General features: G+C 58.0%; 1 protein-coding gene across 2 annotated transcripts; it reads left to right on the forward strand.

The window, feature by feature from the left end:
- Nucleotides 1–951: 951 nt before the first annotated feature.
- CPZ (carboxypeptidase Z) lies at nt 952–23,107 on the forward strand. Of its 2 annotated transcripts, none has more exons than XM_025437915.3 (11): nt 952–1,065; nt 6,084–6,116; nt 7,513–7,887; nt 10,739–10,951; nt 14,035–14,231; nt 14,825–14,986; nt 15,483–15,641; nt 18,607–18,742; nt 19,288–19,427; nt 22,246–22,345; nt 22,637–23,107. In XM_025437915.3, exons 1-11 carry the CDS (start codon nt 975–977, stop codon nt 23,002–23,004), a joined length of 1,974 nt encoding a protein of 657 aa, XP_025293700.3. In that variant the 5' UTR covers nt 952–974; the 3' UTR covers nt 23,005–23,107. The 2 variants fall into 2 exon arrangements, with proteins under 2 accessions (XP_025293700.3, XP_025293701.3); XM_025437916.3 differs by having other exon boundaries at nt 963–1,065; nt 10,742–10,951.
- Nucleotides 23,108–27,220: the final 4,113 nt, after the last annotated feature.

The raw sequence follows: 27,220 nt of genomic DNA on the forward strand, positions 1-27,220 counted from the left end.
GGACTGGCCCGGGTGACTGCTGGGAGGCAGACCCAGGTGTCTAGCTGGCATTGTTCCCAGCACACCAGGGGCTGGACTGCAGCTGTGGGATGTGACAAGGGGCTGGCAGGCAGATGTGTGCACATCTGGACGGCAGAGTCGGCACCTGCTGAGCAACATGAAGGGGGTGCTTCAGAGACGTTGGCTGAATCCCAAAGCAGTCCTGGTCCTCGGAAGAGAGAGAGGCTCTGAGTAGACAGCAAGCTGGAGGCTCTGGGGTCACTTTTCCCTCACTTTGGGGGCCAGGGGTCCTGGGCCTCCCTCCTCCCGAGCCCCTCGAATTCCTGCCCAGACGGCTGTGGGTGACACAGGCACTGCGTGGGGAGGGTGGGAAGGGGTCCTCCCACTCCCCGGTGCCATCAGGTCATGGAGGCAGGGCTGCCTGCACTGGGCTCTCAGGCCCCCTCCACATGCCTTTGCCCCTCATCTAGAGGGGAGGGGTGCTCACCCCATGAGACCTTAAGCCACCACTGGGTTGGTCCGTTGCCTCCTTTGATGAGTTGAGAGACAGCCTGCCACACTTCACTGAGGACCTAGTGCCAGGCTCTGCTGGAGCAAGGAGGAGGGGGCTTCTCCGCAGGGCGCAGGGACCAGGCTCAGAGGGGACGCCTGCCCAAGGACACCCAGGAGCCGCCGGCCCTTGCCGGTACCTAAACATCCCCCACAGACCCTTCTCCTCCCCCGGTGACTTGGCCTGGTTGGTGGCCAGCCCGGCCCCCAGCCCCTCCCCGTCCGGGGCCCAGGTGGGCGCAGGGAGCCAGCCGGTGGGGGGGGCGCGGGGCCCTGGGGGCGGGCCCTGGGCCGGAAGCGTCCCTCCCGCCCGCCGAGTCTGGGCCGCTGTAACCCGACTCCGCGCGCTGCTGGGGGGCGGGAGCCCAGCGGCCTTGCCCCGCGGCCCGAGTGCCACATCACTGCGCCGCCGCCCGCCGCCCACCATGCCGCCCCCGCCGCCGCCGCTGCTGCTGCTCGCCGCGCTGGCCGCCGCCGCCGCCGGGCCCGGGTGTCCGCTGCCCCGGGGGCCCGCCGGTAAGGCCCACCGCCCCGGAGCGCGACCTCGGGCCTCGTGATCCGCTGGGAGGGGGCGCTGGGCTGGGACCCCAGGGCGGAGCACAGCGGGCAGCTGGGGTAGTGGCGGGGCACCGTGCCCTGCCCGCAGGAGGCCCCCGGCTCAGGGCACAGCCGGCGGGCGCCCTGCTCCGTAGGGTCCGAGGGCGCAGGTGCCAGGACTTGGCAGGGGGGAGGTCATCTAAGGTCCCTGCTCCTTCGAGGAAGAGGGCAGCCTGGGGGCGACAGCAGACTCTTGACCCCTCCCTGCCACCTCGGGTCTGTGATGTGGACCACAGAATCTCCGGAAGTGGGCTCCCATAGCCTGGGACGGGGCGCGGTCCCCTGGGAGGGGGTGTGGTCGCCTGGGAGGGAGTGGATGTGCCCTGAGGGCTCTGGGGCAGCGAGAGGGGTGGCAGCCAGGGTCGCTTGACCGGGTGCGCCTGCTTGCGCAATCTCCCTTGAGAGTGTGGACCGTGGGGTGGAGGCTGGGGCCCCTCCTGGAGTGGGCTGCACTTCCTTGCAAAATCAGGGTGGGAGGTGCATCTAGTCCACTGTCCTCAGGGTCTGCAGCAGACTGCTCTGTCCCCAGAGGGTGGGGGTCCCCTTGGGTGCAGGCAGGGGTCTCCCCAGTGCTGGCGTCTGTGGATACCTGAGAACATGCTGGCACCGCCAAGTGCATGTACCGGGAGCAAAATGCCCCTCTCAAATGTACCGATGCCAATCTTTCTCTTTCTTCCCTCTCTGTCTGGGTTTTTGCCAACCCCCCACCCTCCGTCCAGCCCTTGCCCTCACCTCTTTCCTCCTCCCCATTGCTACAGAAAAGCCCAGGTAGAGGGTGTGCGTGTGTGTTTGTGTGTGTGCACGTGTGTGCACATGTATGCACAGATACACACGCAAGATGCAGATAGAACTTGCCCTGTGTCCTGGATGGACCCTTCCCTGGACCCATGAGACCTCAGGAAATGTCTAGAATCATATAGACTTGTCAGGGACCACAGTCCCCTCCTCTAGGAAGTCCTCACTGACCTGTCCTTTCCCAGAGAGAAGTGCAGCCCCCTCCTCTGGAGGGCGGGCACAGACTGCTCCCTCCTCACCTTGAGGAATGGGTGGGGGATCTCTGGCTGAGGCCCTGTGGTGGCGCTGGTGACTGTTTCCAGAATACATCCTTTCTCTGATCCCATCCTCACCCCTGACAGTGGGCCATGTGCAGACCAAGGAAGTGAATGGCTTTTCCAGATGGCAGGCTGGCAAGGGGTGGGGACCAGGCAGTTTGTGTCCAGGCTGCTCTATCTGAGGACTGTGTCCGTGTCCCTATTGTACCTGTCCTGGGGGCTCAGAGCAAGCCTGGGCCCTCCCTTCCCCCCTGCCCTTGTCCCTTGCCTTATTCCAGGTCTCCACCGGGAACCTGGGGACTGAGCATCATTCCTGCTCCTAGGGGCCAGGCAAGTCTTAGTTCAAATCCTGAGTCCTCTTCTCTGCTGTGTATCCTTGGGCAGATGGCCCAACGTCTCTGGCCTCATTCCAGTTTCTCCTCCATCAGAGGAGTCCTTGGCCAGGACCAACAACCTTCCTCCACCGAAGAGGGAGGGAGGCTGGTAGTGGGCCAGCCCCAGGTCAGCCTAGGTCCCTCTGTTGAAAACATGCTGACACCTTGTGGTCACTTAGTGTAATGGGCACGTGCGGGCTGCCAAAAAGCAGCGGCCTTTGAATCAGCGCCCTCTAAACCTGAGGATGCCAGCCCTGTGATAATTTTACAAGTTCTAGTGGTCAAACGAAAGAGGTAACGAGAAACAGGTGAAATTCACCCGGTAACAAATTTTATTTAAGCCAGTGTATTGTTCCAGTGTGTTGTCATCCATATAAAAACTAGGAATGAAGTATTTTACATTCTTTTTTTAGTACGAAGTCTGAAATTTGGTGAGGACTTCACACATGGAGCAGGGATTCCCCACTCTGAGCTCTCAGTGACCCTGTGCGGCCAGTGGGGCCATGCTGTCCGGTGTGGTCAGAGCAGCGACTCCTCTCCTGACCCACCCTGGCCCCTAAGCTCCCTGAAAGCACACAGTAGGACTTGCCTCTTGTCGTGGGTGGCATTGTGTCCCCTCCCCCCACAAGAAATGTTGAGGTTCTAATGCCCCATACCTGTGACTGTGACTTTACTGGGAAGTAGGAATTTGCCTATACAGTTGGAGCATGGGCGAGTCACACTGGCTCAGGGTGGGCCATAAATCTAATGACTGGTGTCCTTAGGAGAGGAACAAATTGGGACAGAGCCCCACCAGGAAGGACATGTGACGATGGGGGCTGTCGGGAGCCCAGAGACTAGGAGCAGTGGGGAGGACCCTCCCTCAGATCCTGCGGAATGGCCCAGCCTGCCAGGCCCTGATTCAGGCTGTTGGCCTCCCGAGCTGTGAGACACTCAGTGTGCACTGTACCAGCTTGTGGAGCTTTGTCACAGCAGCCCTGGGAACCATGTCCACCTATCTCTCTGTCTGGCTCCTGGTGACCACGTCAGCAGGTGCCACCCAGTGGTCCGTCCCATAGGCACCGAGATCATGACGGGCAGGCCCTGTGTGACCCGAGCTACTGTCCATGGCACCCCTCCTAGGTCCACGTGTTACCTCATCGGGCCCTTCTGCAACGATGGGTGCAACTGTCACCCCCTTTCACAGATGAGGAAACTGAGCCCCAAACTTGTATTTCTTCATCTGTAGATCAAAGCCACTCAAAACCAGGAGGGATCTCTTTACATCCACACAAATCCAGCCACTTGTAGCTCCATGGGGGCAGACATGAGGGTCACTGGTCCCCTCCTGGTTTCCTCGCTGCCCATTTTCCTGAGGCTACAGGGGTGCTGGGTCAAGGGGGCAGGGACCAGGCTCAGAGGGGACAGGCGGTAGATGCTCCATAAATGATAGCTCCGTTACTGTGCCGGTTCTGCTCACCGGTTGTGCCAAGAGTCTGAACAAATTACAGACTTGCCCGCCTGCAGCTCCGGGTACCTGGCTGTAGGTGTAGGCGGTGAAGCCAGGGCTCGTGGCCCAGCCGTCTGCCTCTGAGACGTCGGGCTCCCGAGCTGACCTTCTGAGTCACAGCATCTGCCCCAAGCGTGCATCCTGGGGTAGAGAAAATGCTCCACAGAGGGTGTTGGGCACAGATGCTCACGCACGGGACCCTGCATAGATCTGATCTCCTGGCAGTAACCTGGGGCCTTTGGCTACAGAGATGACCAGACAGCAGCACAGTCTTGCAAGCTGGGCCCTCTGTCAGTTTCCCATCTTTCCTTTCCCCTCAAGCAGTGGTTCTGCCTGCCAGGCCTCTCAACCTGCAGAGGGTGGTGGGCAAGAGTCAAGGAACGCACTGGACCATGTGTTGGGCAGAGCACCAGACATGCCCACCCCTGCACGCAGAGGGGAGCAGGTGGGTTTGGCGGCTTGGGGTCCTGGAGCCCGCTCACTGCCAGTGTGCTCATCCTGGCACGTGTCATCAGGCATCCGAAGGCACGGGTGGGCACACTGCAGCCTTCTGTTGCATTAGAGCTGGCAAAACTTAGGAAAATTATTTTAGGATAATTGTTCTCTTGCCCTTTGCTTTTCCCAAGTGGTGCCAGCCTCTTAGGATAGCCTGGAACCATTGGCTCGTTGTCTTAGGGGTGTTATAAAATGGTAACAGTAACGGAGCTGTCATTTATGGAGCATCTACCCCGAGCCAGGTCCTGTGTGGGGCACTAAATGTGGGTTGTCCTGTAGAAACTTCATGTTATTCCCACCATGTGCTTGTAGTAAACTCCACATAAAATGGGGAAATAGAGGCACAACAGAGTGCCTCATGAAAGTGCTGGGTCTGCTGCGGGATGGATCAGGGACTGTGGTCGCCTGGTCTGCAGAGGGCAGACCTCTGCAGAGGTTCCTGAAACTGGGGAGCTCCTGGCCTGCATGCAGGACCAGAGCCCGCCCTCCAGACGCTCCTGCTCTGGAGGCTCATGTTTTTCCGCTCAGGGAAGTTCTCACATCACTCAGATTTTATGGTGAATCGCTAGAAGCAGCTCCTCCCACCCTCCCCAGACTTGTGGGCCAGGCCTGGGTTTTGTGTGAGGTTACGGGACCAGAACACAGGCTCTTCCCTCTGCTTCAGGCTCCTTCTGGGCTCCCCCTGCACCTGCGTGCCCCGTGGATTCCCACTCTTTCCGCCACGCAGCCTGCCCTGTCCTACCGGACTCTTGTCGGGTGGGGGTCTACGGCCAGCTGCTAGGCTCTAAATTTCCCGCTGATCCCCATCTGTCCGAGTCAGCTCCTCCTTCTTGGGGCTCCCAGAGCTCTCGGGGCCTCCTAAGAGGGAGCAGGTGGGTGGCATCAGGCCGGTTTTACTGGCCTTTCGGGGCTGTCACTATTAGGTCTACAGGCCTGGGCTTGAGGAGGGCACTGGAAGGCCATGGGCTCCAGGATAGTTTTGTGCGTTGGTCATCTTCTCCCCAGGCCAGGAAACGGTGGAAAGCTGTTCCTTGAGGAGTGTTCCGGAGGGCAGGGAGCTGGTGCCCATCGGACTCCCGGGGGGACTCTGAATAATGTGGAGGTCAGAGTCAGCAGTGGGGTGCAGCCAGGAGGGGTACAGGCTCCCAGAATGGCTCGTTAACTATTCGGGAGTTTTGCCAACTAGTTGTTCACCTGCTAGAAGCTGAGAATGGGCCCCTGCGGGGATGTTTACACCATGGTGATTGGCAGACCCTGCACCCCCGCCGCTCTCTGGCTCTTCCCTTAGGCAAGTGTTGGCACCTCTCCGTGACCCAGACTTTTCACCTGCAGAGTGAGGAGAAGGGTTCCATCCACACTAGGGTGCAGACCAGTGAGACAGAGCTCGCGGGGCGTTTGCACAGGGCCAGGTGCACTCAGGAAGTGCTGGGCTGCCCTCCGAAGCAGCGGTGCCTTTAGTGCACATTCTCGGGGGGCCAGAATGACCAGGGCCCATGCCCCTAACAGCACTGCCCTTTCTCTTTCCAGGTGGATGCCACGGACCATCAGCTGCAGACAGTGGTACGGTGCATGGACTTCTCTCATTTTTGCTTTGGAGGAGCGATGGAGCCCCTCCACACTGTTAAGCACTTTGAGAGCTGAACCCACAGCTCCCAAGGGAGTAATTAGTAACAAGGCCCAATAATCAAATCCAAACCCCTTCTCACAAAGCTAGAAATGAGACGAAATAAAAGAGAAAGGATCCTCTCTCTCTGCAGCCTGGGCTTCCCACCCTGGCTCTGCCCCACGGCTCCCCTAGAAATGCTCCTTCCGATCATCCCTGCTCCCCTCGCCCCCATCGCTGGTTGGGGTCCAATGAGGCGTGTGTATACACCATGTCCACTCTTCATCCTGTGAGCTCCCTAAGTCTCAGCTCCATGTGGGCACCTGCCAGGCAAGCCCCTCTGTGGACCTTGATCTTACCCCTCCTAGAATGAGGAAGGGAAAGCTGATTTTAAGATTATGTGGGATCTGATGGATCTGATGAGCTCAGAGGCAGGCACTTCCTCTCAAGTCCCCTCCAGCCAGATTTGGGCATCTGGTGTATTCTAAGTGGAGGGACTAGACTTTCTTGAAAAGCAGAATATGCTTTCAATGCAAACGTCAATGACATATAAAATGTTTTGAGCAGAGAAATGCTGTGCAGAAATCACCCCATCCTTTAAAAGTGGCAACATCTTGTCACCTTTACCGTGAGTTGCCACTCATGGAAGGTGTACCTGAAGGCAGGAGGAAGAGGCAGTGCACTCAGCTCCATTCTGGAGAGTTCTGCAGGGCTACAAGGGCCCCCGGCCACATGGGGCTGGAGAGATAGGAGATACGATCACATCTGAAAATGCCCAGTGACAGTGAAGTCCCTGTATCCGGGACACCCTTGTGAGATGCAGAGCTGGGTCAAGCCTGCCTGAGCTGTGGCCGTCTTCACCAGCCCTGTCCCCAATGCCTGAGCCCCAGCTAATCACTCTGGGATCTGCCACTTTCCTGAAGATGCGAGGCAGTCCAAGCTGGGCGTATCTTTGGGGACTCATTTGCACTGGGGCCATGAGTTTGGGAGGGTCTACACCTGTTCCTGTAAAATGCAGGGTCTGCTGGCTTCTTTCACGTTCCCTAATGTGGCAACCCCTCGGCAAGGCTGTCTTTCCTGCACTCATTTTGCAGCTGTGGCAGCTGAGGCCCAGAGTGGCCTGCCCGGGGTGACTTGCCAGTGAGGAGTGGAGCCTTGTTAGTCTCAGGAGCGTTGTCTGGTCCCCCACGGGCTTCGCCGGCTTCCTCCCTCGGAACCCTGGTCCCAGCCCTCTCCACCCCCAGACTGTGGTGGCCCATCCCTGTGGGCTCTGTGGCCCCGTGTGGCTCTGCTTGTCTGACAGATAATGGGTCATAGAGGGAGGGAGTGACCCAGTGACCCTCCTGCCCCCAGCCACGTGTGTGGACATGCAGCTCCGGACCTGCAGTGACGTGGCCTACAACTGGACGACCTTCCCCACCCTGCTGGAGCAGCGGTCCCGGGAGGCGGTGGAGTCCAGCTCTGAGTACATCCTGCTCAGTGTCCTGCACCACCTGCTGGAGGGCCAGTGCAACCCTGACCTGCGGCTGCTGGGCTGTGCCGTGCTGGCTCCCCGCTGCGAGGGCGGCCGGGTGCGCAGACCCTGCCGGCACGTGTGCGAGGGCCTGCGCGAGGCCTGCCAGCCTGCCTTCGACGCCATCGACATGGCCTGGCCCTACTTCCTCGACTGTGGCCGCTACTTCGCGAGCGTGGAGGAGGGCTGCTATGACCCCCTGGAGAAGCTGCGAGGTAGGTGGGGCCCTAGGGCTACACTGGTGCCCAGGTGTTTGGACAGGACCACTGAGTCACGGTGGGCAGGTGTCCAGGAGTTTGGATAGGACTGCCGAGTCACCTTGGGCAGGTACCCAGGTGTTTGGACAGGACCACTGAGTCACAGTGGGCAGGTACCCACTTGTTTGGGTAGGACTACCGAGTCACGGTGGGCAAACATTCCCCCATATTGAGGCCTCCAGCGCTGGTGCCTGGGCCAGAACTCGGGTGTGTAGAAGAGCATGGCCAGCCCTGGGGAGTCCTCCTGTGGCCCCTCCTAAGTACCATGATGCTCTGGCTGGGCCCTGCGCTGCTGTGGGGAGGGTGCTTCCCCACCCCGAGGCCTGCCAGGGACTGCCTTGGCCAGCCCAGGAGATGGCACATCTCCTGGAAGCAGACTCCCCAAAGTGGACCCAGAGAAGCCACTGGAGGGGCTCTGGAGAGTCTGGCTTTAGTGTCTCGAGTGAACGAACCAGTGGAAGCGGAATGGGCAGCCCTGCGTGGTGGCGAGCCACTCATCTCAGCAGGTGTGCAAGGAGGTTCTGGGGGGCCCCTTGGTAGTGATGCTGCAGGGGAGTGAGCTCTGCATTGGAGCTGGAGCAAATGCCCGTGTACACCCTGTGTGCTGTGCACCCCTGGCAGGGCGTTCCAGAGCAGGTAGGGAGGACAGGTCTCCTGAGCACTGGCCCTCCAGGGACATAGCACAATCCTTGGCCACCCTGGCTGATAGAACTTTCTGCGGCTGTGGGAATAAATATTCTCTTCTGTGCTGTCCCAGAGGGCAACCACTGGTCCCACATGGCGGCTGAGTGCTTGGGACGTGCTCAGTGCTCCCAGGACCTCAGTTTTGCTGTTATTTGACTTGAACGAATATAAGCTGCAGTGTAAGCGTCCACACGTGGCCCGCGTGGCGGCCCCAGACAGTGCAGGACAGCATCGTTCCCCGCGAGTCCCGCACTCGGCCAGGAAGCTGATGGCCAGGTTCACGTGATCTGGTGCTGGGCCCCACGCTGCAGCTCACCCACAACAACCCCAAATGTGAGCTGTTACCCCGACCTCAGAGACGGCGAAGGGGAGGAGGCTCTGGGAAGGCAAATGGCAGTGGGGCTGTGGTTGGTCTGTGCGTCCACCCCAAGGCCACGGAGCGCCTGCTGTGTACACGGCTCCAGCTGGGACGCTGACCATGGCGGGGGAGCCACAGCCGGTCCGTGGGAACACGTGTGCGCTGGCCTCCTGTGAGCCCCGGCTTCCAGGGCTGCCGCTGGCCGCTGGCCGGGGGGCGGGGGGACTCGGGGCTGGTCCTGGAGCTGGGTCCAGGGCGGAGGGGCTCTGTGCCCCTGGGCCTGTGTGCGGGTGGGTGCAGGGGCGCGGGCACCGGGTGAGGGCAGGGGCGCGGAGGAAGAGAACCAGACGGCGTGGGGCCGAGCCCGCCTGCCCTGGGAAAGCCCATGCACTTGGCCGGGAGAGATTATTTTGGGCAATACTGCCACCAAATTGCTGGTTCCGTCTGCTTCCTTCCTCCCTCAAAACCATTTTGAGCAGAGAGGAAACCGCAGGGCAAGTGAGAGGCTTAGGGGAAGGCCTACGGCTTCATGGGGGGCGGGGGCCGGGGGGGGGGGGGGGGGCACCTGAATGCCGGGCTTCTCCTCAGGAGACCTTAGAGTGCGGGGAAGCCTCCCTCCCTGCTCCCCCTCCTCCCTCCCTCCCTGCTCCTCTGTGCCTCCTCCTCCCTCCCCTACCCCTCCCTCCTCCCCTCCCTCCTCTACTCTCCCTCCTCTCTTCCCTCCCTCCCCTTCCCCCTCCCTCCTCCCCTTCCCTCCTCCACTCTCCCTCCCCCTCCCTCCCTCCTCCACTCTCCTTCCCCCTCCCTCACCCTCCCTCTCCTCCTCCTGTCCTCCCCTCCTCTCTCCCTCCTCTCCTCGCCCCCCTTTCCCCCCTTTCTTCCCCCTTCTCCCTTTCCCTCCTCCCCTCCTCCTCCCATCCCTCCCCCTCCCTTCTCCCCTCCCTCCTCCTCCTCCATCCCTTCTCCCTCACCTTCTGCTTTTTCCCCTTCCTTTCTCCTCCCCCATCTTTCACTCTGTCTCCTCCCTCAGCTGCCTTCCCCTTCCTCCTCCCTCCTTCCTCCTTCTTCTTCCCTTTCCTTCCTCCTTTCCCCTCCCTCCTGGTCCCCTCTCCCTCCACTTACCCTCGCTCCCTCCCCTGCTCACCCTGCCCTGCACTGGCACACTCACTGCCACACTGGTCATCACAGCCAACACCTCGTGTCCCTGTGGCTGCGGGAGGGTGGACGGTAAGGAGCCTTCAGAGCCATGGTTACCCAGCTGACGTTGAAACTGTCTCCACCATGAGGCAGTGTAGACAGCAGGATAGGAACCTGCGTGGGCACCGTGATTACACCTAGGTGTCTGTGGAAAACAAAACAGAGTCAGGAGGCTGCCTGCCAAACAGTGGATTTCTCTGGGTCCAGGTTTCTATGGGGACATCTTCTCCTTTGTAGTCCACTGTTTTGTATTTTTTATGTTTTCCACATAACCGTGTGATACTCTAATCATAATAACTTGGGGAACTGTGACGCTATGTCCATCTATTGGGCACTATTACTACATATGGATGTGAAATGTTATAAAGGGAATTTTAATGAAAAACATAAACAGGTTGGCTGGGGCGCCGTTCAAGGGGGACCCCCAAGAGTGGGGCAGGGGAGGGGGTGTAGGGTGTTGGGGGTGGCCAGGGTCCCAGGAGGTGTAGGAGAGTGGGGCAGGGGCAGACAGAGCCGCCACGATTGGCACGGCAGCCGGAGGCGCCCCCCAACACCCCTGTTCTTCCCCAGAAGGCCTGGACGCAGAGGAGGCGCTGCCGTCCGGCCTGCCGCCCACCTTCATTCACTTCACACACCACTCCTACGCCCAGATGGTGCGCGTGCTGAGGCGGACGGCGGCCCGCTGCGCCCACGTGGCCAAGACCTACAGCATCGGCCGGAGCTTCAATGGCAAGGAGCTGCTGGTCATCGAGTTCTCGGCCCGCCCTGGCCAGCACGAGCTGAGTAAGCCGCTGCCACTGTCGGGACCCCAGGGAGAGGAAAGGGTGCCGGGCCTACTAGGCTTCGGGTGCGTGAGCCCGGGTCTGGGGCCCCAGTCACAGCAGGGATGGTTCATATTCTGCTTCGTGCACATGGGGACACATGGCCACATCCCACGGGGCCTGCTGGGGCTCAGCGGGGAGGTGGGAGCTGGGGGTGCAGTCCCAGGGCTGTGAGCATATGGGCCCCTGTCTGTCTCTGGGGAAATGTAACTGTGCCTCGTGCATCCTGTTGTGTTTGTACCCCTGCCTGGCACCGGACACCAGGCAGGTATGTGCGCGCTTGGTCCTGGCCACTTCACACCTGCTCCTTTGAGCTGCTTGGTGAACGTAGTCTCACAGGATGATCTGAATGAGGCACTTCTTCCATTTAAAAAACCAAGTCCACTTCAGTTCATCAGGCTTAGTGGTCCTGCTTTGAGAGAGGCAGAGCTATGTGGAAAATGCTAGGTTTTATGGCCTTTCCAGAGCTGTGTTGGTGGCGACCAAGCAGGAGGCCAGACTCTGCTGCAGCCCCCAGGTCATTGCCCTCCATAGCATGGGCACTGAACAGAACTCACAGTAAACTGAATCTCAGGGCTGGGCCAGCGCCCAGGGGGCTGACTTGAGGATCCAAGATATTCTAGCAGAGACTCAGCCCCTGGCTTGGTGGCCTGTGTCCTATGTGATGAGCTGGAGATCACCACGAGCCCCTCCACGTCACTGAGGGCATCGGAGCACAGGTGCCCAGCTCTGGCCTCTGCCAGGAGCCCTTCCTTGGCCCCATCCCTCAGCTGGTCTACACCTGTGACCATGGGAGGCACATGGGGTCAAACCAGAAATAATTCCCATTGGACCCTTAGTGGTTTAATTACTGAAAAATATACCATCTGAGGTTAAGTGGCTCTGGCACTTCTGCTGGATTGGCCACACTCAGCCTGATTTCATCCTAGTGGTTTGGGCAGCATGGATGTCATGAACCCAAAGCCTTGTCTCCTATTAAGTGTCAGAAGTCACCTGGCCCCACCCCAACCTCCTTGGCCCACCCTGCCTCCTTCCCCTCCACCCTGTGGGATGCTCTGGGATGAAGACAGGATTCTTCCTGTTTCAGATTGGTGTGCAGCTTTGGAATGTGGTGAGGAGTGTCCCCTGTGAGAAGGGCAAGGGAAGTGACTGTTGTGGGAAGCTTTGGGGTCATTTATACCCTCAGAATGCAGGAGGGACATCGGTGACTGCTCCCATAGCTGCAGGTCAGGCTCTGCACAGCCAGGGAAGGAGATGTCATTTTCCAGATGAACAATATGAGGCTCAGAGAATAGAGTTGACTTGCCTGAGGTCACACAGTTAGTAAGGCTGCCAGGCTCCTGATCTACTCTTCTAATCACAATTCACTCATCCATCCACCCATCCATCCATCTAGCTATCCTTCTACTCAGATATCCAAACACCACCTACCCATCCATCCATCCATCCATCCATCCATCCATCCATCCTCCATCCCTCTTTCTATCCATCCTTCCATCTTTCTACATCTCCATCCATCCTTCCATCTTTTCACCCATTTATCCTTCTATCCAAATATCCAAACATCCATCTCCCTATCCATCCTTTTATCCCTCCCTCCACCCATCCATCCTTCTATCCCTCCATCCACCCTTCCATTTTTTCACCCACCCATCCTTCTATCCAAATATCCAAACTTCCTTTCTTCCTTCCATATACTTTTCTATCCAGATATCCAAACATACATCCATCCATTCATCCATCATCCTTCCATCTTTCTGTCCATCTTCCTTCCATCTATTCTTCCATTCCTCCATGCATTTATCCCTCCCTCTATCCATTCCTCTATCCAGAAATCCAAACTAATTTCCTCCCTTCCTTTCTCCTTCCTTCCTTCCTTCCTTCCTTCCTTCCTTCCTTCCTTCCTTCCTTCTTCCCTCCTTCCATCTTTCTATCCATTCTTCTATCAAATACTCATCCATCCATCCATCCATCCATCCATCCATCCATCCATCCATCCTTCTAGTCATCCTTCTAGCCATCCTTCTATCCAAATATCCAAACATCCATCTCCCTATCCATCCTTCTCTCCATCCATCCATCCATCCATCCATCCATCCATCCATCCATCCTCCTATCCCTCCATCCATCCCTCCCTCCCTCCCTCCATTCTTCTGTCCAGATATCCAAACATCCATCTCCCCATCCATCCTTCTATCCCTCCCTCCCTCCCTCCCTCCCTTCATCCTTCTATCCCTCCATCCATCCTTCCATCTTTTCACCCATCCATCCTTCCATCCAAATATCCTAACTTCCTTCCTTCCTTCCTTCCTTCCTTCCTTCCTTCCTTCCTTCCTTCCATCTACCCTTTTATCCAAATATCCAAACATCCACCCATCCATCATCCTTCCATCTTTCTGTCCATCCTTCCTTCCATCTATTCATCCATCCATCCATCCATCCATCCATCCATCCATTCATCCATCTTTCGGTCTATTCCATCCATCCATCATCCATCCATCCATCCATCCATCCATCCATCCATCCATCCATCCATCCTTCGGTCTATTCCATCCATCCATCCATCCATCCATCCATCCATCCATCCATCCTTCGGTCTAATCCATCCATCCATCATCCATCCATCCATCCTTCGGTCTAATCCATCCATCCATCCATCCATCCATCCATCCATCCATCCATCCTTTGGTCTATTCCATCCATCCATCCAACCATCCATCCATTTGAGGGCTAGCTGCCTTCCCATCTAAGCATCAATGTACACCTTAACTTACTACACAAATATAGAAAGTGGCCATGAATAAAATGGTATCATATATTATTATTAATTGATACCCTTGATGGGCCTTGCTAATACTTACGGCTAAACTTAAATGAGCTCAGTAAGTCATGACTTTGATGAGATCTCATTAGTTAGGAATACTTGGGCCAAAACAAGTATGAATAGGTCCCAAAGCATCCAGCCAGCCTTGCCATATGGGTCCTCAAGTCTCTGGAGACCCTAGGGTTTGGGACGACCCCTCAGGTCACTGTATCTCCCCCAAGTGGAGCCTGAGGTGAAGCTCATCGGCAACATCCATGGCAATGAGGTGGCAGGGCGGGAGATGCTCATCTACCTGGCCCAGTACCTGTGCTCCGAGTACCTGTTGGGCAGTCCCCGCATCCAGCGCCTGCTCAACACTACCCGCATTCACCTGCTGCCCTCCATGAACCCCGACGGGTACGAGGTGGCGGCTGCCGAGGTGAGTGCTCCCTACACCAGATCCTGTGGGCCACTATGTTTGACACTCTCCCATCTGTTCATTCACTAGCCGTGACTGGGAATCTGTGTGTACCCTCCGTTCTGGGTGATGGGCATTCAGCAGGCATCAACATCAGCAAGGTCCTACTAGGGGGTGGGGGCAGACACCTATAATTCTGTGGTGTGTGACAAAGAGGATATACCTTCTAGAGAAATCTTCTGATGGAAAGGCAGGGCAGGGGGAGATCTCACTCTAGCTGGAGAGCCAGAAGTTCTCTGATATGGCTTTGGGCAGAGCCCCAGTGGAGGTGGGGAGCAAGCAATGCATGTAACTATGGGGGGGTTCAGTCGGGGGAACAGCCAGTGCAAGGTCCTGAGGTTGGAGGGTCAGCAAGGAGGCTGGACAGGAGGAGCCAGGCAGGTGGGAGAGGAGGTGAAGGGCAGCTTGGCTTGACATGCTCTCAAGTTCATCATCCAAAGCCAGAGAGAAACTGCAGCCCTCGTCTCTGACTCAGCCCAGCCCTGTGGCCTCCGACTGGAAGGAGTCAGGGTGGGATGTGCTGACCCCCAGGTGGGGGTGGCCTGTGTTTTCAGGGTGCCGGCTACAACGGGTGGACAAGTGGGAGGCAAAATGCTCAGAACTTGGATCTGAACCGCAACTTCCCTGACCTGACGTCTGAGTACTACCGGCTGGCCTCGTCCCGCAGCGTGCGCAGTGACCACATCCCCATCCCACAGCACTACTGGTGGGGTAAGGTAGGAGCCGCCCCTGCTCGCGCCCACCCTGCACAGGCTTGGGTCCAGCCCACAGTCCTGCACTTGAGGGGTCTCTGGTTATTCTGGGACCCACAGGTGTGGTCTCCCCAGGGCAGAAGAGAGGGGTGGTTAGCAGCCTGAGCCTCTGAGTCTCTGTTTCCTGCCTGGGACAGGAGGGTAGCTCTTCACCGGGTTGTTGGGATTCAGGGGACACATATGGAAAACACCCTGGGTCTGGCAGGTACTCAGTGGGCAGGCTACATGCTGAGAGTGATGGCTCCAGGAGGCAGGAAAATGAGTTCAGGCGGGGCACGGGCAGGCAGAAGAGCCTGGTGGCCCCTGAAGGGAATCCTGAGTGTCCAGTCGGGTCAGGCCAGGGCCTTGGGGCAGGGTGGGCAGGGCGGAGGGCCCAGAGGCAGCTGTAGAAGCCTGTGAGCATGACTGGGGTGGCCAGCAGGGGCGTGCATGGTCCTGACCATGGCCTCCTCTGTACTAGGTGGCCCCCGAGACCAAGGCCATAATGAAGTGGATGCGGACCACCCCGTTCGTGCTCTCGGCCAGCCTCCACGGGGGTGACCTAGTGGTGTCCTACCCCTTCGACTTTTCCAAGCACCCTCAGGAAGAGAAGATGTTTTCTCCCACACCTGATGAGAAGGTGAGAGGGGGCAGCATGCTGTGTGGGCAGGAGAGGCAGCGCTGTGAGTGGTGCTCGGGCTGGCCGGGCCTAGTCCCTGGTCTAAGCTCGGTGAGACCCACGCAGTTATAGGAGCAGTAGGAGCTTTCCAGGACCTTCTCTAAAGGCCCGTCTTCCAGGAAGCCTTCCAGCCAACTGGAAGCAGCCCATCTATCCTCTGGCCATGTCCTGCCTTCCATCAGTGTCCCTAGCTGGGAGCCCCTCTAACAGGAACGGAAGTAGCCCAGGGCCCTCCTGCCCGGCTGGTGGCCTGGAGTTCCAAGCGACGCCGGCAGAGGGCGGTGCTGCAGCGCGCATGGCGCCCGCCTGGCTCTTGGCCACCTCCGGGCTACCCGCGGGCCTGGCAGGTTTGGGGGGGGGGCTGCTGGGCCAGCAACTTGGGAGCCTGGCTGCAGAGAAGTCAGAGGAGGAATTCCGGCCCGCCCTGGAGTCCCCTCCCGGGGTCTGGGGAGGCCTCTCCCCAGTTCAGGACAGTTTCCTTCACTGGTCAGACCAGCAGGGGGTTGTGATGATGGCCACAGCCCTGTCCACCCCACTCTTCCCTTAAGGACTGGCTGTCTGCGGTCCCCTTGCCCTGACAGGGCTCCTCCCCATGCCTGATTCTGGAGCTCATGCAGACTGTTTTTCTGGGAGGTGGGGTTGATCACTTTCCATTTTTTGGAGGTGAAGGCGGTGACCTGTGGTGGTCCCATAGACAAATGCAGTGGAGCACTGCCCAAACTGCTCCTGGTGACCCCTCTCCCAGCAGGGCCAGCCCCTAGGCCCCTTCCCATCTACTCTAGGCTCCACAAAGCCGGACACTTTTGCCTTGGCCGGCCTGGGGGCTTGGAAAGGTCTGAGCTCTCTGCCCAGTCACTCAGCAGGCCTCCTGGTGGACCAGATGGGAGCAGGGGGCTGCCCTCTGTTTAGGCAGGGTGGGGAGTGGGGGCTGGTGCTGCATGGATCAGTGCCTGGGGCCCCAGGCTCTCCTGACCCCTGGGTGCTGGTCTGGCTCAGAAAGGACCAGCTCTTGCACTGAGGGTCCTCATCCAGGTTGGGAGGTGGAGCCAGAAACAGGCAGGATCAGGATGGAGGGCCTCCCAAGAGACCAGGGGCACGTAGGATGTGTGCATGCGTGTGTGGAGGGTGAATTCCCAGGCCTTCAGGAGGACTTCCCTGAGGTGGTGGCAGCCTCAACAGAGTCTAAAGGAGGAGATGATTTCCAACCAGCACCCAGAAGGGGCCAAGCATGCCATGGAAGTCCAGGAGGCAGAGCAGGGACAGCAGGCTGAGGGCCTTGCCTCCATGACAGCTGGAAAAGCAACTCCTGTGACTCCTGGGCCCCTTGTCCCTTTGCCCCTTCATCCTTGTACAGTTTCATTCACCCACTCAGGCCCTCCCTCCCTCATTCCCTCTGTCCCTGTCCCCCTCCCCCGCTGCTGTAGCCAGCCTGGGCCTAGAACTTGCAGGTTCTGAGCTCAGAGCTCAGCAGATGCCCCTGGCTGGGTAGTGGCTGCAGTGGGCCTGGCCTTGACCCTGCACTGGCGGAGGGCGGGGCCAACAACCAGGCAAGACCTGTGTCTCCTCGGCAGTAGGAGCCGTCTGTGCCAGGCCCACCGTGTCTGAATCTAGAGGCAGATGCATGAAGATGTCCCTAGTGGGGAGGTTCACCTCAACGAGTCCCACCAGAGTCAGAAAAATGAATCTTCCCCACCAGCCATCAATCATGGGTCGATAATCCTCAGGCCCACAGCCAGCAGTGGTCTCTGTGGGAACCAGGGTCCCAAGAGGGGTGCTGGAGGGAGGGGGGAGTGTAGGGAGGGGCTGGCCAGGGTGTCCCAAGTCAACTCTCCCAGACTCCCGTGGTGCCCCGTGCACAAGAGCCAGCTCCTCTTGGTGGCATTCAGGCCGCTCCTCTGGGGTGGCCACGGCTGCCTGCCCCACTCCATCTGCCCCTCATACCTTACTCCCGAGCTCCGCTCAAGCTCTGTTCTGACTCTCAGACCCTCCCCAAGCCAGCCCATACCCAGCAAGAGGGAACTACGGTGCCTGTAGGGTCCCAGGCGGCACTAGCTGGGCAGGCTGGTCCTTCCCATGGCCCCTGGCCCAAGCCCCTGCCCCCCGCCCCCCACACCAGTGCACACCTGCCGCTCCTAGGAGCCTGCAATGTGACTTGTTCATTTATGGCCGCTGGCCTCTGTGAGGAGAGCTCCTCCTGACGTCCTTGCCCTGTGGTTGCCCCCCAGTTGGTCCTGTTCCCAGTGGGACCCTGTGCCCCGCGCTGGGGCCTAGGCACAGGAGGACATGGGTGCCCTGCCTGGGGTGGGGACACTGTGTGGGGAGCGCTGTGCTGTGGGCCAGGGCTGTGCACACACTCAGGCTTGCCCTGAGGTCTCCCACCCGCGGTGGAGGCCCCATCTCCTGTGTCCCTCTGCTCACTGCAATGGAAACCGCACATGGTGTGGCAGTAGGTTGGGGCTCCTTTAGGTACAGGCTGACCCCGGGGAACAGGAGGTGACGGTTATCACAGAGGAATCAGTGGTGACGTCAGCAAAAATGAGGCCCACCCCAGCCTCCCGCCTCTCCCGAGGCCTGTGCTCTGCAGAAGCGCCTCTGAAATTGCAAAGCTGACCTCCATGAGCCCTGCCGGTGTCCCTTCCTTGCACCCCCTACTTGGGAGAAAGCCCACTCCCCCTAGCCAGGTGTGCAGGGGCTGTACAACGTTCCAGAAACCCACCACAGGTGCCTTGAGCTCTGGCTTTCTCACCTCTGCACCTTTGCAGGTGCTGTGCCATCTGCATAGACACCATTCCCTCCCTCCTGTCTGTGCTGCAGGTTGTGGAGACCCGTCCTCACCCCATTGCACCCAGAGCTGAGAGTGTCCTGCGGGTGCCCCACCTTCTGGCCTCAGCCTCATGAGAAACCTGTCCCTTGGTCTCCTTTCCAGATGTTCAAGCTGCTGGCCAGGGCCTATGCAGATGTCCACCCCATGATGATGGACAGGTCAGAGAACAGGTGTGGCGGCAACTTCCTGAAGAGAGGCAGCATCATCAATGGGGCTGACTGGTACAGCTTCACTGGAGGTGCGGATGAGGCAGGGGGACTGGGGGGGAGGGGAGGGCTGGTAGAGGGAGGGGGAGGTTGGGGAGGGGCTAGAAGGCGGGTAGCATCTCCTTTCAGCAGCTCTTTCTGGGACCTGGATCCTGGGACTTCTGGAACTGGGGGAGCAGCACAGGTGCACACATCCAGGTCCTGGCCAGGCCCATGGACACTATCATCACTGGGGTCCAGGCCAGGAGAGGGCCAGAGGCCTGGCCGCCAGGGGCGCGTGTGGCTGCCACATGCCACATGTGTCTGCAGGGAACAGGCTTGCTCCTTACCCTCCAAGGGGCACATGGGTTGGAGTGTGAGCTTGAGGACACGGGTGCCTGACCACCTGGGCTCAAGGCGTGCTCTGCTCCTGCCCCGTGGGACCCTGGGCGAGAGCCGCCAGCGCCCCATGCCTCCAACTGCTCCTCTGCAACGTAGGACCACGACAGCATGGGCTTGGGGCTGTCCCGTGGCCCTGCGCCCGCTGGGTGGCAGATGTCGAGTGCGGGCAAGCGCTCAGGCCACCCCTGTGCTGCAGGCATGTCGGACTTCAACTACCTGCACAGTAACTGCTTCGAGATCACGGTGGAGCTGGGCTGTGTGAAGTTCCCCCCGGAGGAGGCCCTCTACACGCTCTGGCAGCACAACAAGGAGCCCCTCCTGAACTTCGTGGAGATGGTGAGCCCCCTGCGGCTTCCCGCTCGCCTGGGGCACCCCCCAGCAACCCCCAGCTTGGGCATGCAAGGCTGCACCTCACTTGTTATTCACTAGCCATCGTCCATTCACTGGCCCAGCCCTGGGGGTGCTTTGGACCTCAGGGGGCGTGTGTTGGGGTCCTCAGGATGGTGAGGCTCCCAGGGCCTAAAAGAGGTGCCACTGGACGAGAATGCTGGGACCCAGGTGGCCCAGGGAGGGCGCCTGACCCAGCCTTGGGGGCCAGGGGCACTTCCTGGAGGAGGGGGCCCTCGGACTGCGTCTTGAAGACAAGAGGAACCAGGTAATGGGGGAGCTTAGGCAGAGGGGATGGCATGTGAGGGTCCCCACGCCGCAGTGAGGAGTGTGGAGGTGTGAATGGACGGGGCCCTGGGGGTGGGGGGGCGAGGGACCGCATGGTCCAGGCAGGGCTTAGAGCGTGTCAGCCCCTCGGGCTCGGAAGGGAGGGCACTGGCTGCTGTGGGACTGTGGGGTGACGGCTGTCCTAGGGCCACGGTCACCTAGAAGTAGGTGGTGATGGTGAGCAGAAGCGACTGAGAAGGTAGAGGGAGGGGGGAGGGGAGCTTGCTGACTGCATGGGGACCAGGTGCAGGTGCTGTGCCTCTCCCGGTGCTGTCAGCGTGGCCCAGGGCAGAGGACTCTGGGTGGGGGGATCTGAGGGAGGCGACCCCCTGTGACAGACATGCAGAGGGTGAGGCAGAACCTGGCGGTGGCTCTGCAAATGCCTCTGTGACTTCCTGAACATTTTCAAGACTCACGTGAATCACCCATTGGCACGATGTCCCCATGGGAAGCAGGCCCTAAGAGAGAAATGGGATTGCCTGAAGGGGACCACGAGGGGATGTATGCGCATAGCACTTTACAGTTGCATTTGGCATTGAGTCCTGACACCGGTCCTGGTCCCTGATGTTAGGCGGGGATGCCCCACTCTGTGGGTAGGGGAACGGGTGCCAGGGAAGGCCAGCGCTGGCCTGGGGTTGCTGGGTCATGCGTGGGATCCCGTGCCTGCTCTTGGTGGCTATGAGGAGACCAAAGGAGGAGACAGAGGGTCAGACAGTGACAGGGCCTGTCCGAGGTCACCCAGGGACCGCCCGGAGCTTGCACTCAGATCTGCCTGCCCCAAACCTCAGTTCTGTCAATGAATTCTTTCTAGAAAGATTAGGAACCTTCCTCGAGGCGAGAACCAAGCAGGGCCTCCTGGATGGGCAGCTGCCACAGTAGGATAAAAAGCTAAGCCCAGATAAGAGCTGGACATTATTAGTGTTGTTTGAGTTTCTTTTTTATGGCTGTGCCAGCGACCTCTCGCCACGTGGGGCAGGTCATCATTCAGTAATGGGTCTGGGCCAGACCCCTTGCTCATTTCATTTTACGGCTGTCTGGTGAAAATTAGTTTTAAGGAGCCTTAAATGGGGCTGGGATTGCTCTGTGGATATTGTATGTGAGGTCTTGGGCTATAAAGATTTAATAGTGAGCGCAGTATGGTGGAAGGCGGGCGGTGCAGCCGGGCGTGGCTGGGCCCGAGGACCTGCCCCAGGAGGGCTGCGCTGGGGCTTCTGATAAGGATCGAGTGTGTCATGGCCCATGGAGGCCTTCTTCGCAGTGATGCTGACCAGGCCTCGGGGGTTGTCTGCGTCTCCCTGGGTCTGGAGGGGAGGGGCACATGCACCAGGTCTCCTTCCCTGTTCGAGAGCTCCATGTCCTGGGGTCTGCAGGACCGTGACTCCTCAGCCCAGAAGCAAGGGCAGAACAAAGTGTAGCCCATGCAAGGCGGCATTAAATGAGCCCCTACAATGTGTCTGGTCTCTCCCCTAGGTTGGGGTGAGGAGGGCAGACATTACAGCGAAATCAGGGTTGGGAGAGTGAAAGCCCAGCACTGGGGACCCCTGGAGGCCCCTGGTGTGGCTGGTCATCAAGGAGGGCTTCCTGGAGGAAGAGGACGGTGGGGGAGAGGAATTGGCCGGTGCAGGAGCTGGTGAGGTGTTCTGAGCAGAGGGGGGCAGGACGGGAGTACGGGGAGGCCTGAGGCATCACTGCAGGTGTGAGGGGCAGGCTCTTGGGAGAGAACGAGGTCTCTGCACTGTCTCCTCTCCCATCCAGTCACCGTGGCCTTGTCAGACATGACCTGAGGGCCCCAAGTTGTTCTCAGTCTGATATAGCAAGGGCGGGTTGGCTTGTTTATTGCCAACATTCCTAGCAGGAGTGTGAACAGGGAGGGCCAGGCAGCTGGGGGGGTGGGGGGTGGAGGGGGCTCCGCTTGGTAGATGTGGCTTCCTCATCCAAACGCCGGGTGTGTGCGGGGGCCACAGGCATCTGCTCGGAGCACGCTGCGTCTACACTGGTCCACGCTCAGGGTGGCAGGTCCCACACCCAGGCTCTGTCACAGGGCTTCGTGCAAGTGGATTCCTATTCTCTAGCATCACCCGAGGCCCATTCTACAGACGGGAGATGATGCTGAGATGCAACATGGCTTGTCCAAGATCAGAAAGTGGTTGGTGCCCCGGCTGGGACTGACGCCAGGGTCCAAACCCTGGGCCCATGTTCTCCTGGTCCCCACGCTCAGAGAGAGGCAGTTGCGTGGACCGGCCCCACACAGGAAGGGGGAGCTTGGATGAGCTCCAGGGTTCTCTGCTCAGCACCCCTGCCCAGGAGAGGTGGGCAGGTGGACCCTCAAGCAGAACGGCAGGGTCATGCACGAGCCCAGGGACAGGGCTGGGTGTGGTGGGCTGGCCGGTCCTCTGGAGAGGACGCACCACCTCCACATGCTCGCACTCCATCTCCTCAGGTGCATCGAGGCATCAAAGGTGTGGTGATGGACAAATTTGGGAAGCCAGTCAAAAATGCCCGGATTTTGGTCAAGGGCATCCACCATGATATCACCACAGGTGAGCTCTCCCCGAGGCCTGCATCATGGTGGTGGCTGGCTCCGCAGGCGTCCTTCCACCTGGTGCCCCTGGAGGCCGCCCCACTCCTCCTCCACTGGCCTGGAGGGATGAACAGAAATTTGGCCAAGGAAGCCAGTGGGAAGGCTGCTTCTCCAGCCCAGTGCAGAGGCAGGTGCACATCTGGGGTCCACTCGCCCTCCAGGCTGATGCCCCTCGGACTCCACTTCTCATCGCCTCAAGCCCAAATGTGAGCCTCGGTCTGAGAATTGCTTGTGTTCTGTGTGTTCGCAGCCCCAGATGGTGACTACTGGAGACTGCTGCCTCCGGGGCCCCACATAGTCATAGCTCAGGCCCCCGGCTACTCCAAGGTCATCAAGAAGGTCACCATCCCTGCCCGGATGAAGAGGGCTGGCCGTGTGGACTTCATTCTCCAGCCTCTGGGGACTGGACCCAAGAAGGTCCTCCTCGGGCCACGGAGAAGTGGGTCTGGGCTCCGAGACCCGCTGGGAGGTGCCAGCCCATACGGGGAGCCAGAGGAGGTGGGCCAGGAGCCCCTTGGGGGGCGCAGGCAGCCCTCCTCAGGCGGGAGCAAGCCCTGGTGGTGGTCCTACTTCACGTCACTGAGCCAGCACAAGCCACGCTGGTTGCTCAAATATTAGGTGCTCCTGCTCACCTCTGGCCCAGAGGCCCCAAGCTCTTGATTTTGTCTTCTGAAGACACCCTGTAAAGCTCTTTCTGTTTGATTAAAGTCATTTTATTCACTGTTGGCTGTGATGAGAGGCTCTGGTGTGAGGCACGCTGGCCTTGTCCACCTTGATGGCCCTGGGGGCAGGTGACCCCACTGTCCCAGGGGAGGCCAGGAGTGGGGCTGGACCCTGAGGCCTCGAAGCAAAGGGGGCCCCTACTTTACAGATGGGGACACTGAGGCTTACAGGGAGGTCACACATGGGGAGGTGGTGCAGGACCAACTAGGAGCAGAGACTCTGGGTCCTGTGGCTGAAGTTTGCATGCCTGGGAGTATGTGGAGGTGGGTTGCAAAGGAGAAAGGTCAGGAAAGCCTGGCTGGGAGGAGTGGGGGGTGGGCAGCAGGTGACCTCAAGGACAGGAAGGCTGGCAAGAGCTTAGGACCATAGCATCACCCAAGAGTCCCATGTGGAGGCTCCTGGGCTTTGATGAGGCCCTCACTCCAGCAGCAAGCATCACCCTTGGCTTCTTTCTCATCCTTACGATGCCACCAATGCAGGTCCAGAGACCCACCCCAGGCCCCAAACTCCCTGCAGGATCCCTCCTGATCCACCTCTCTATGGTCAGGCAGGCCTGTCGGTCCTAGGATCTATCAGGCAGGGAGCCCATCGGAGAACTCTGGGAAAGAAGATGTGCTAGCCAGCAAGGGCTGCATAACAAAGTGCCACGGGCTGAGAGAGCCACTGGAATTTGTTGTTTCACAGCCCTGGAGGCTCGACACCTAAGGTCAAGGTGTGGATGGGGTAGTTCCCTCTGAGGCCATGAGGGAAGGATGTGCTCCAGGCCCATGTCCTTGGTTTCTCCCCGTGTCTCTCCTCAGGCCATCTTCTCTCTATGCCTTGTCTGCCTTTCTATCCTGATTTCCCGTTTATAAGGACATTGGTCATATTGGATCAGGGCCACCTTAATGGCCCCATTTTAGTTTGATCACTTCTAGAAAGACTCCATCTCCAAATACAGTCATATTCACAGATACTAAGGCGAGGAATGCAACATATATCTTCTGGGTGAACACAATTCAACCCATAGCAGAAGGATCGTCTGCAGCGTGGCAGGTTTCCTGCTTCTCCTGGCTGTGTCATTGGGCCTTCTGTCCCAGTGTCCTGGACCTGGGCATGGTTTACCCCACACAGAGTGGGGAGTCCCACTTGAACAGTGCCTTGACCCCAGCTGAACACCAATGTGACCCCCATCGACACACATCAGCATTGTTTGATGGTCAGTGCTGTCTCTGAAGCCTTCAGGGGCAAGCCCAGAGAAGTAGACGCACCCCCAGCGCCAGGAGGTGGGGTTTCTGTAGAGCATGGGGGCTCTGGCATCCTCACGTCCTCAATCTGGCCTGGACACAGCGACTCACAAAGCGAGCATGTGTGTATCAATCATGACCTGGAGTGTTTGTCAGACATTCTTTGGAGCTCTTGACCCTACCTTCACCTGTGTGTCCAGTGGTTCTGAAGCTCATCATTTATTTAGCTTCACTGTGTACCAGGCACTGTGCAGAGGTCCACGTGGAGTAGACTCCTCTTCCTGCTTTAGAGATGTGGGTACCACCTAGAGAGTTGGTGCTGCTTGCCCAGGACCTTGGAGCATGTTGGTGGCAGCTCAGTCCCTCACGGGACACTTGTGTGAGGTTCCTGCTGTTGACAGCTGTCTGGAGGAGAAGAGCCCATTGGAGCTGGCATGAAGGCCAAGAGCTCAGCTGGGAGCCCTCTTCATTCCAGGATCTGAGGCCTGGGCCCCAGTGACGGGGTGTAGGGTAGGCAGGATGAGGACAGGCATGGGGATGGCTGCAGGCAGTGGACCATGGGGGTGGGAGTGTCCAGTGGGGGAGAGGATGGGCTCCCACCCTTTTAGTGGCTCCTGTGATCTTTTCTGTTCATAGAACATAGGACAGAGCCCCCCATGGAAGAGGCTAAAGGCAGAGGTCCACCCGGCATGCTCACAGTGAGACTGAAGGGGATGGCAGAGCGATGGGGACCTTGGGATTCAGGGAGAAGCAGGAAGACTCGAGGAAGTCACCTTCAGGGCCAGCGGGCAGCCCTGGCTATCAGAGCCGGTTTAGCTCTCCTCCAGGGGGCCAGGTCTCTGCACAGTGGTGGAGGGGTTCCACAGGAACGTGCCTGCTCCGGGAGTCGCTGTTGGTGGGTGTTGTTATAATACAGCTGGCAGCTTAATCTGGAGGTAGGAAAAGGGAAGGTGGCCCTTAAGGAGGGAGAGCCCAGCATCACTCTCAGATGCCGCCAGGGAGAACAGGAGGGCGAATAGCATCATGAGCCACAGCAAGAGTTAGGAAAGGGCAAAAAAATCATGCAGTAAAGAAAATATAATGAAAGCAAAAGAACGCAGAAGGAATAAAATGCAGATCACCAAAAATGTGAGTGAGCCAAATCCTCTGCTAAGAAAGCAGAGACCACGTGGGGGGGGGGGTGCAGTGTGTACTTTCAGGAAGCGTACCTGAAAGCCGATGAAGAGAAAGAGAAGCCAAGAAATGCAGACACCAGGATGAAGGACGAGGGCTTCATCTGTAATAGAGGAGATGAGACCCAGGGTCAGACACAGTAAAAATGGGAGAGAAAGATGTTTGAGAATGGAACAATTTATGACAAAGACAAAATAATAAATCTGCATTATACACTAATCAACTTAGCGGCTAACGACGTAAGGTCGAGTCATTTAGGAATACAGGAAAAGGTAATAAGGCAGAATTCCAATAGAACCGCAATGTGTCGTTCCCAGAATCAGACCAGTCGGCCGGGTTCTAGAGAAACAGAATCACAGAACCAGCAACCTCAGTGTCACACATGTGTACGAGGCATTGCTTACCTCAAATGGAGAGTGCATGTTCTTCCCAAGACCCACTGAGCATTTATAAAAATTAATAATGTGCTTCATCTCAAAGGAAACCTTAAGCAAAATTTGAAAGGTGGAGATTATCTCTGGCCATAGCCCAGAAAAATGAGAAATAATTAAGAATTTGATAGCCAAATCCATTTGGATTTAGTTGCATGGCAGAGACCAACAGAAGGTGAATTAACACTGGGGGAGTTAATTTCCAGGACAGAAGTCTGCGCGAGGTGGTGGCCAGGCGGCAGGATGTTTTATGAGATCCCAGGCTCCATCCACTGGCTGCTCCAGCATCCTGGGGTGAGGCTTTCCCCACGAGGACCCCCATCACTTCTGCTCACGTCTTATTGGCCTGAGCTCAGTCACATGGTCATGCTTGCCTCAAAGAATGCTGGGAGTTGTAGTTTTAATTTTGGGTGGGAGGGTGCTCCATAAAATCAGGGTGGAGGGGTGACTCTGTTACCATAGCAAAAGGGGAGGATGAATTTTGGAAGACAAGGAGATTGCATGCCCTTGCTGGAGGGAAAGGAAAGGAGACTGCAGGGAGAAGCTAACCAGGGAGAGGTGACGAGAACAGCTCCTCCGTGACACATAGTGGCTGGTGCCCAGGAGCAGGTAAAGCAGGTGCACCACTACTGACCGGGGAGACAGGGAACCGAGAGAACCAAGGAACTGATTCATCGCCTTTTAAAAAATCCACAAGCTAAGAAGAGGAGAACGTTAGAGACAAAAGATGAAATTCAATAAGTAGAAAGCAAACAGACCAAAGCAGTAAAAGTATTAATAAGCCCTAGAGTTGGTTTTTTCAAGAGTTCAACAAAGAGGGCCTGGGTGGCACAATCAGTTAAGCATCTGCCTTCAGCTCAGGTCATGATCCTGGGGTACTGGGATGGAGCCCTGCATCGGGCTCCCTGCTCCATGGAGAGTCTGCTTCTCCCTCTACCGCTCCCTCTGCTCATGTTCTTTCTCTCTTTCTCTCATGAATAAATAAAATCATATATATATGTATATATATACACACACATACATATATAACAACACAAGAGACAAATCTCTCATAAACCTGATTAGTAAATAAAGCACACAAAATACTGTAAAAATAAGAAACACACTAAAAAAAATTGGAAGAGACTCAAGAATACTTTAAAAAGAAAATTTTCTATGAATTTTGGGGCCCTAAAATTGAAGGTCTGGAGGAAAAGAGGTGGCTTTTGAGAAAAGTATACATTCAATATATCAAATAGGAAAATGTAAATGGGAGTGATAAAAATCAACCCTGGAGGAAGC

The sequence above is a fragment of the Canis lupus genome, chromosome 3 (genome assembly GCF_003254725.2).
Source record: "Canis lupus dingo isolate Sandy chromosome 3, ASM325472v2, whole genome shotgun sequence".
Taxonomy (NCBI): Eukaryota; Metazoa; Chordata; class Mammalia; order Carnivora; family Canidae; genus Canis; species Canis lupus.

Bases quoted from the DNA above. Each gene is read 5' to 3' on its own strand.
- CPZ (XM_025437915.3), top strand. From the start codon at position 975: ATGCCGCCCCCGCCGCCGCCGCTGCTGCTGCTCGCCGCGCTGGCCGCC. The intron at 7,888-10,738 runs GTAGGTGGGGCC...GTTCTTCCCCAG, and splicing joins CCCCCTGGAGAAGCTGCGAG to AAGGCCTGGACGCAGAGGAG. The intron at 15,642-18,606 runs GTGAGAGGGGGC...TCTCCTTTCCAG, and splicing joins CTCCCACACCTGATGAGAAG to ATGTTCAAGCTGCTGGCCAG.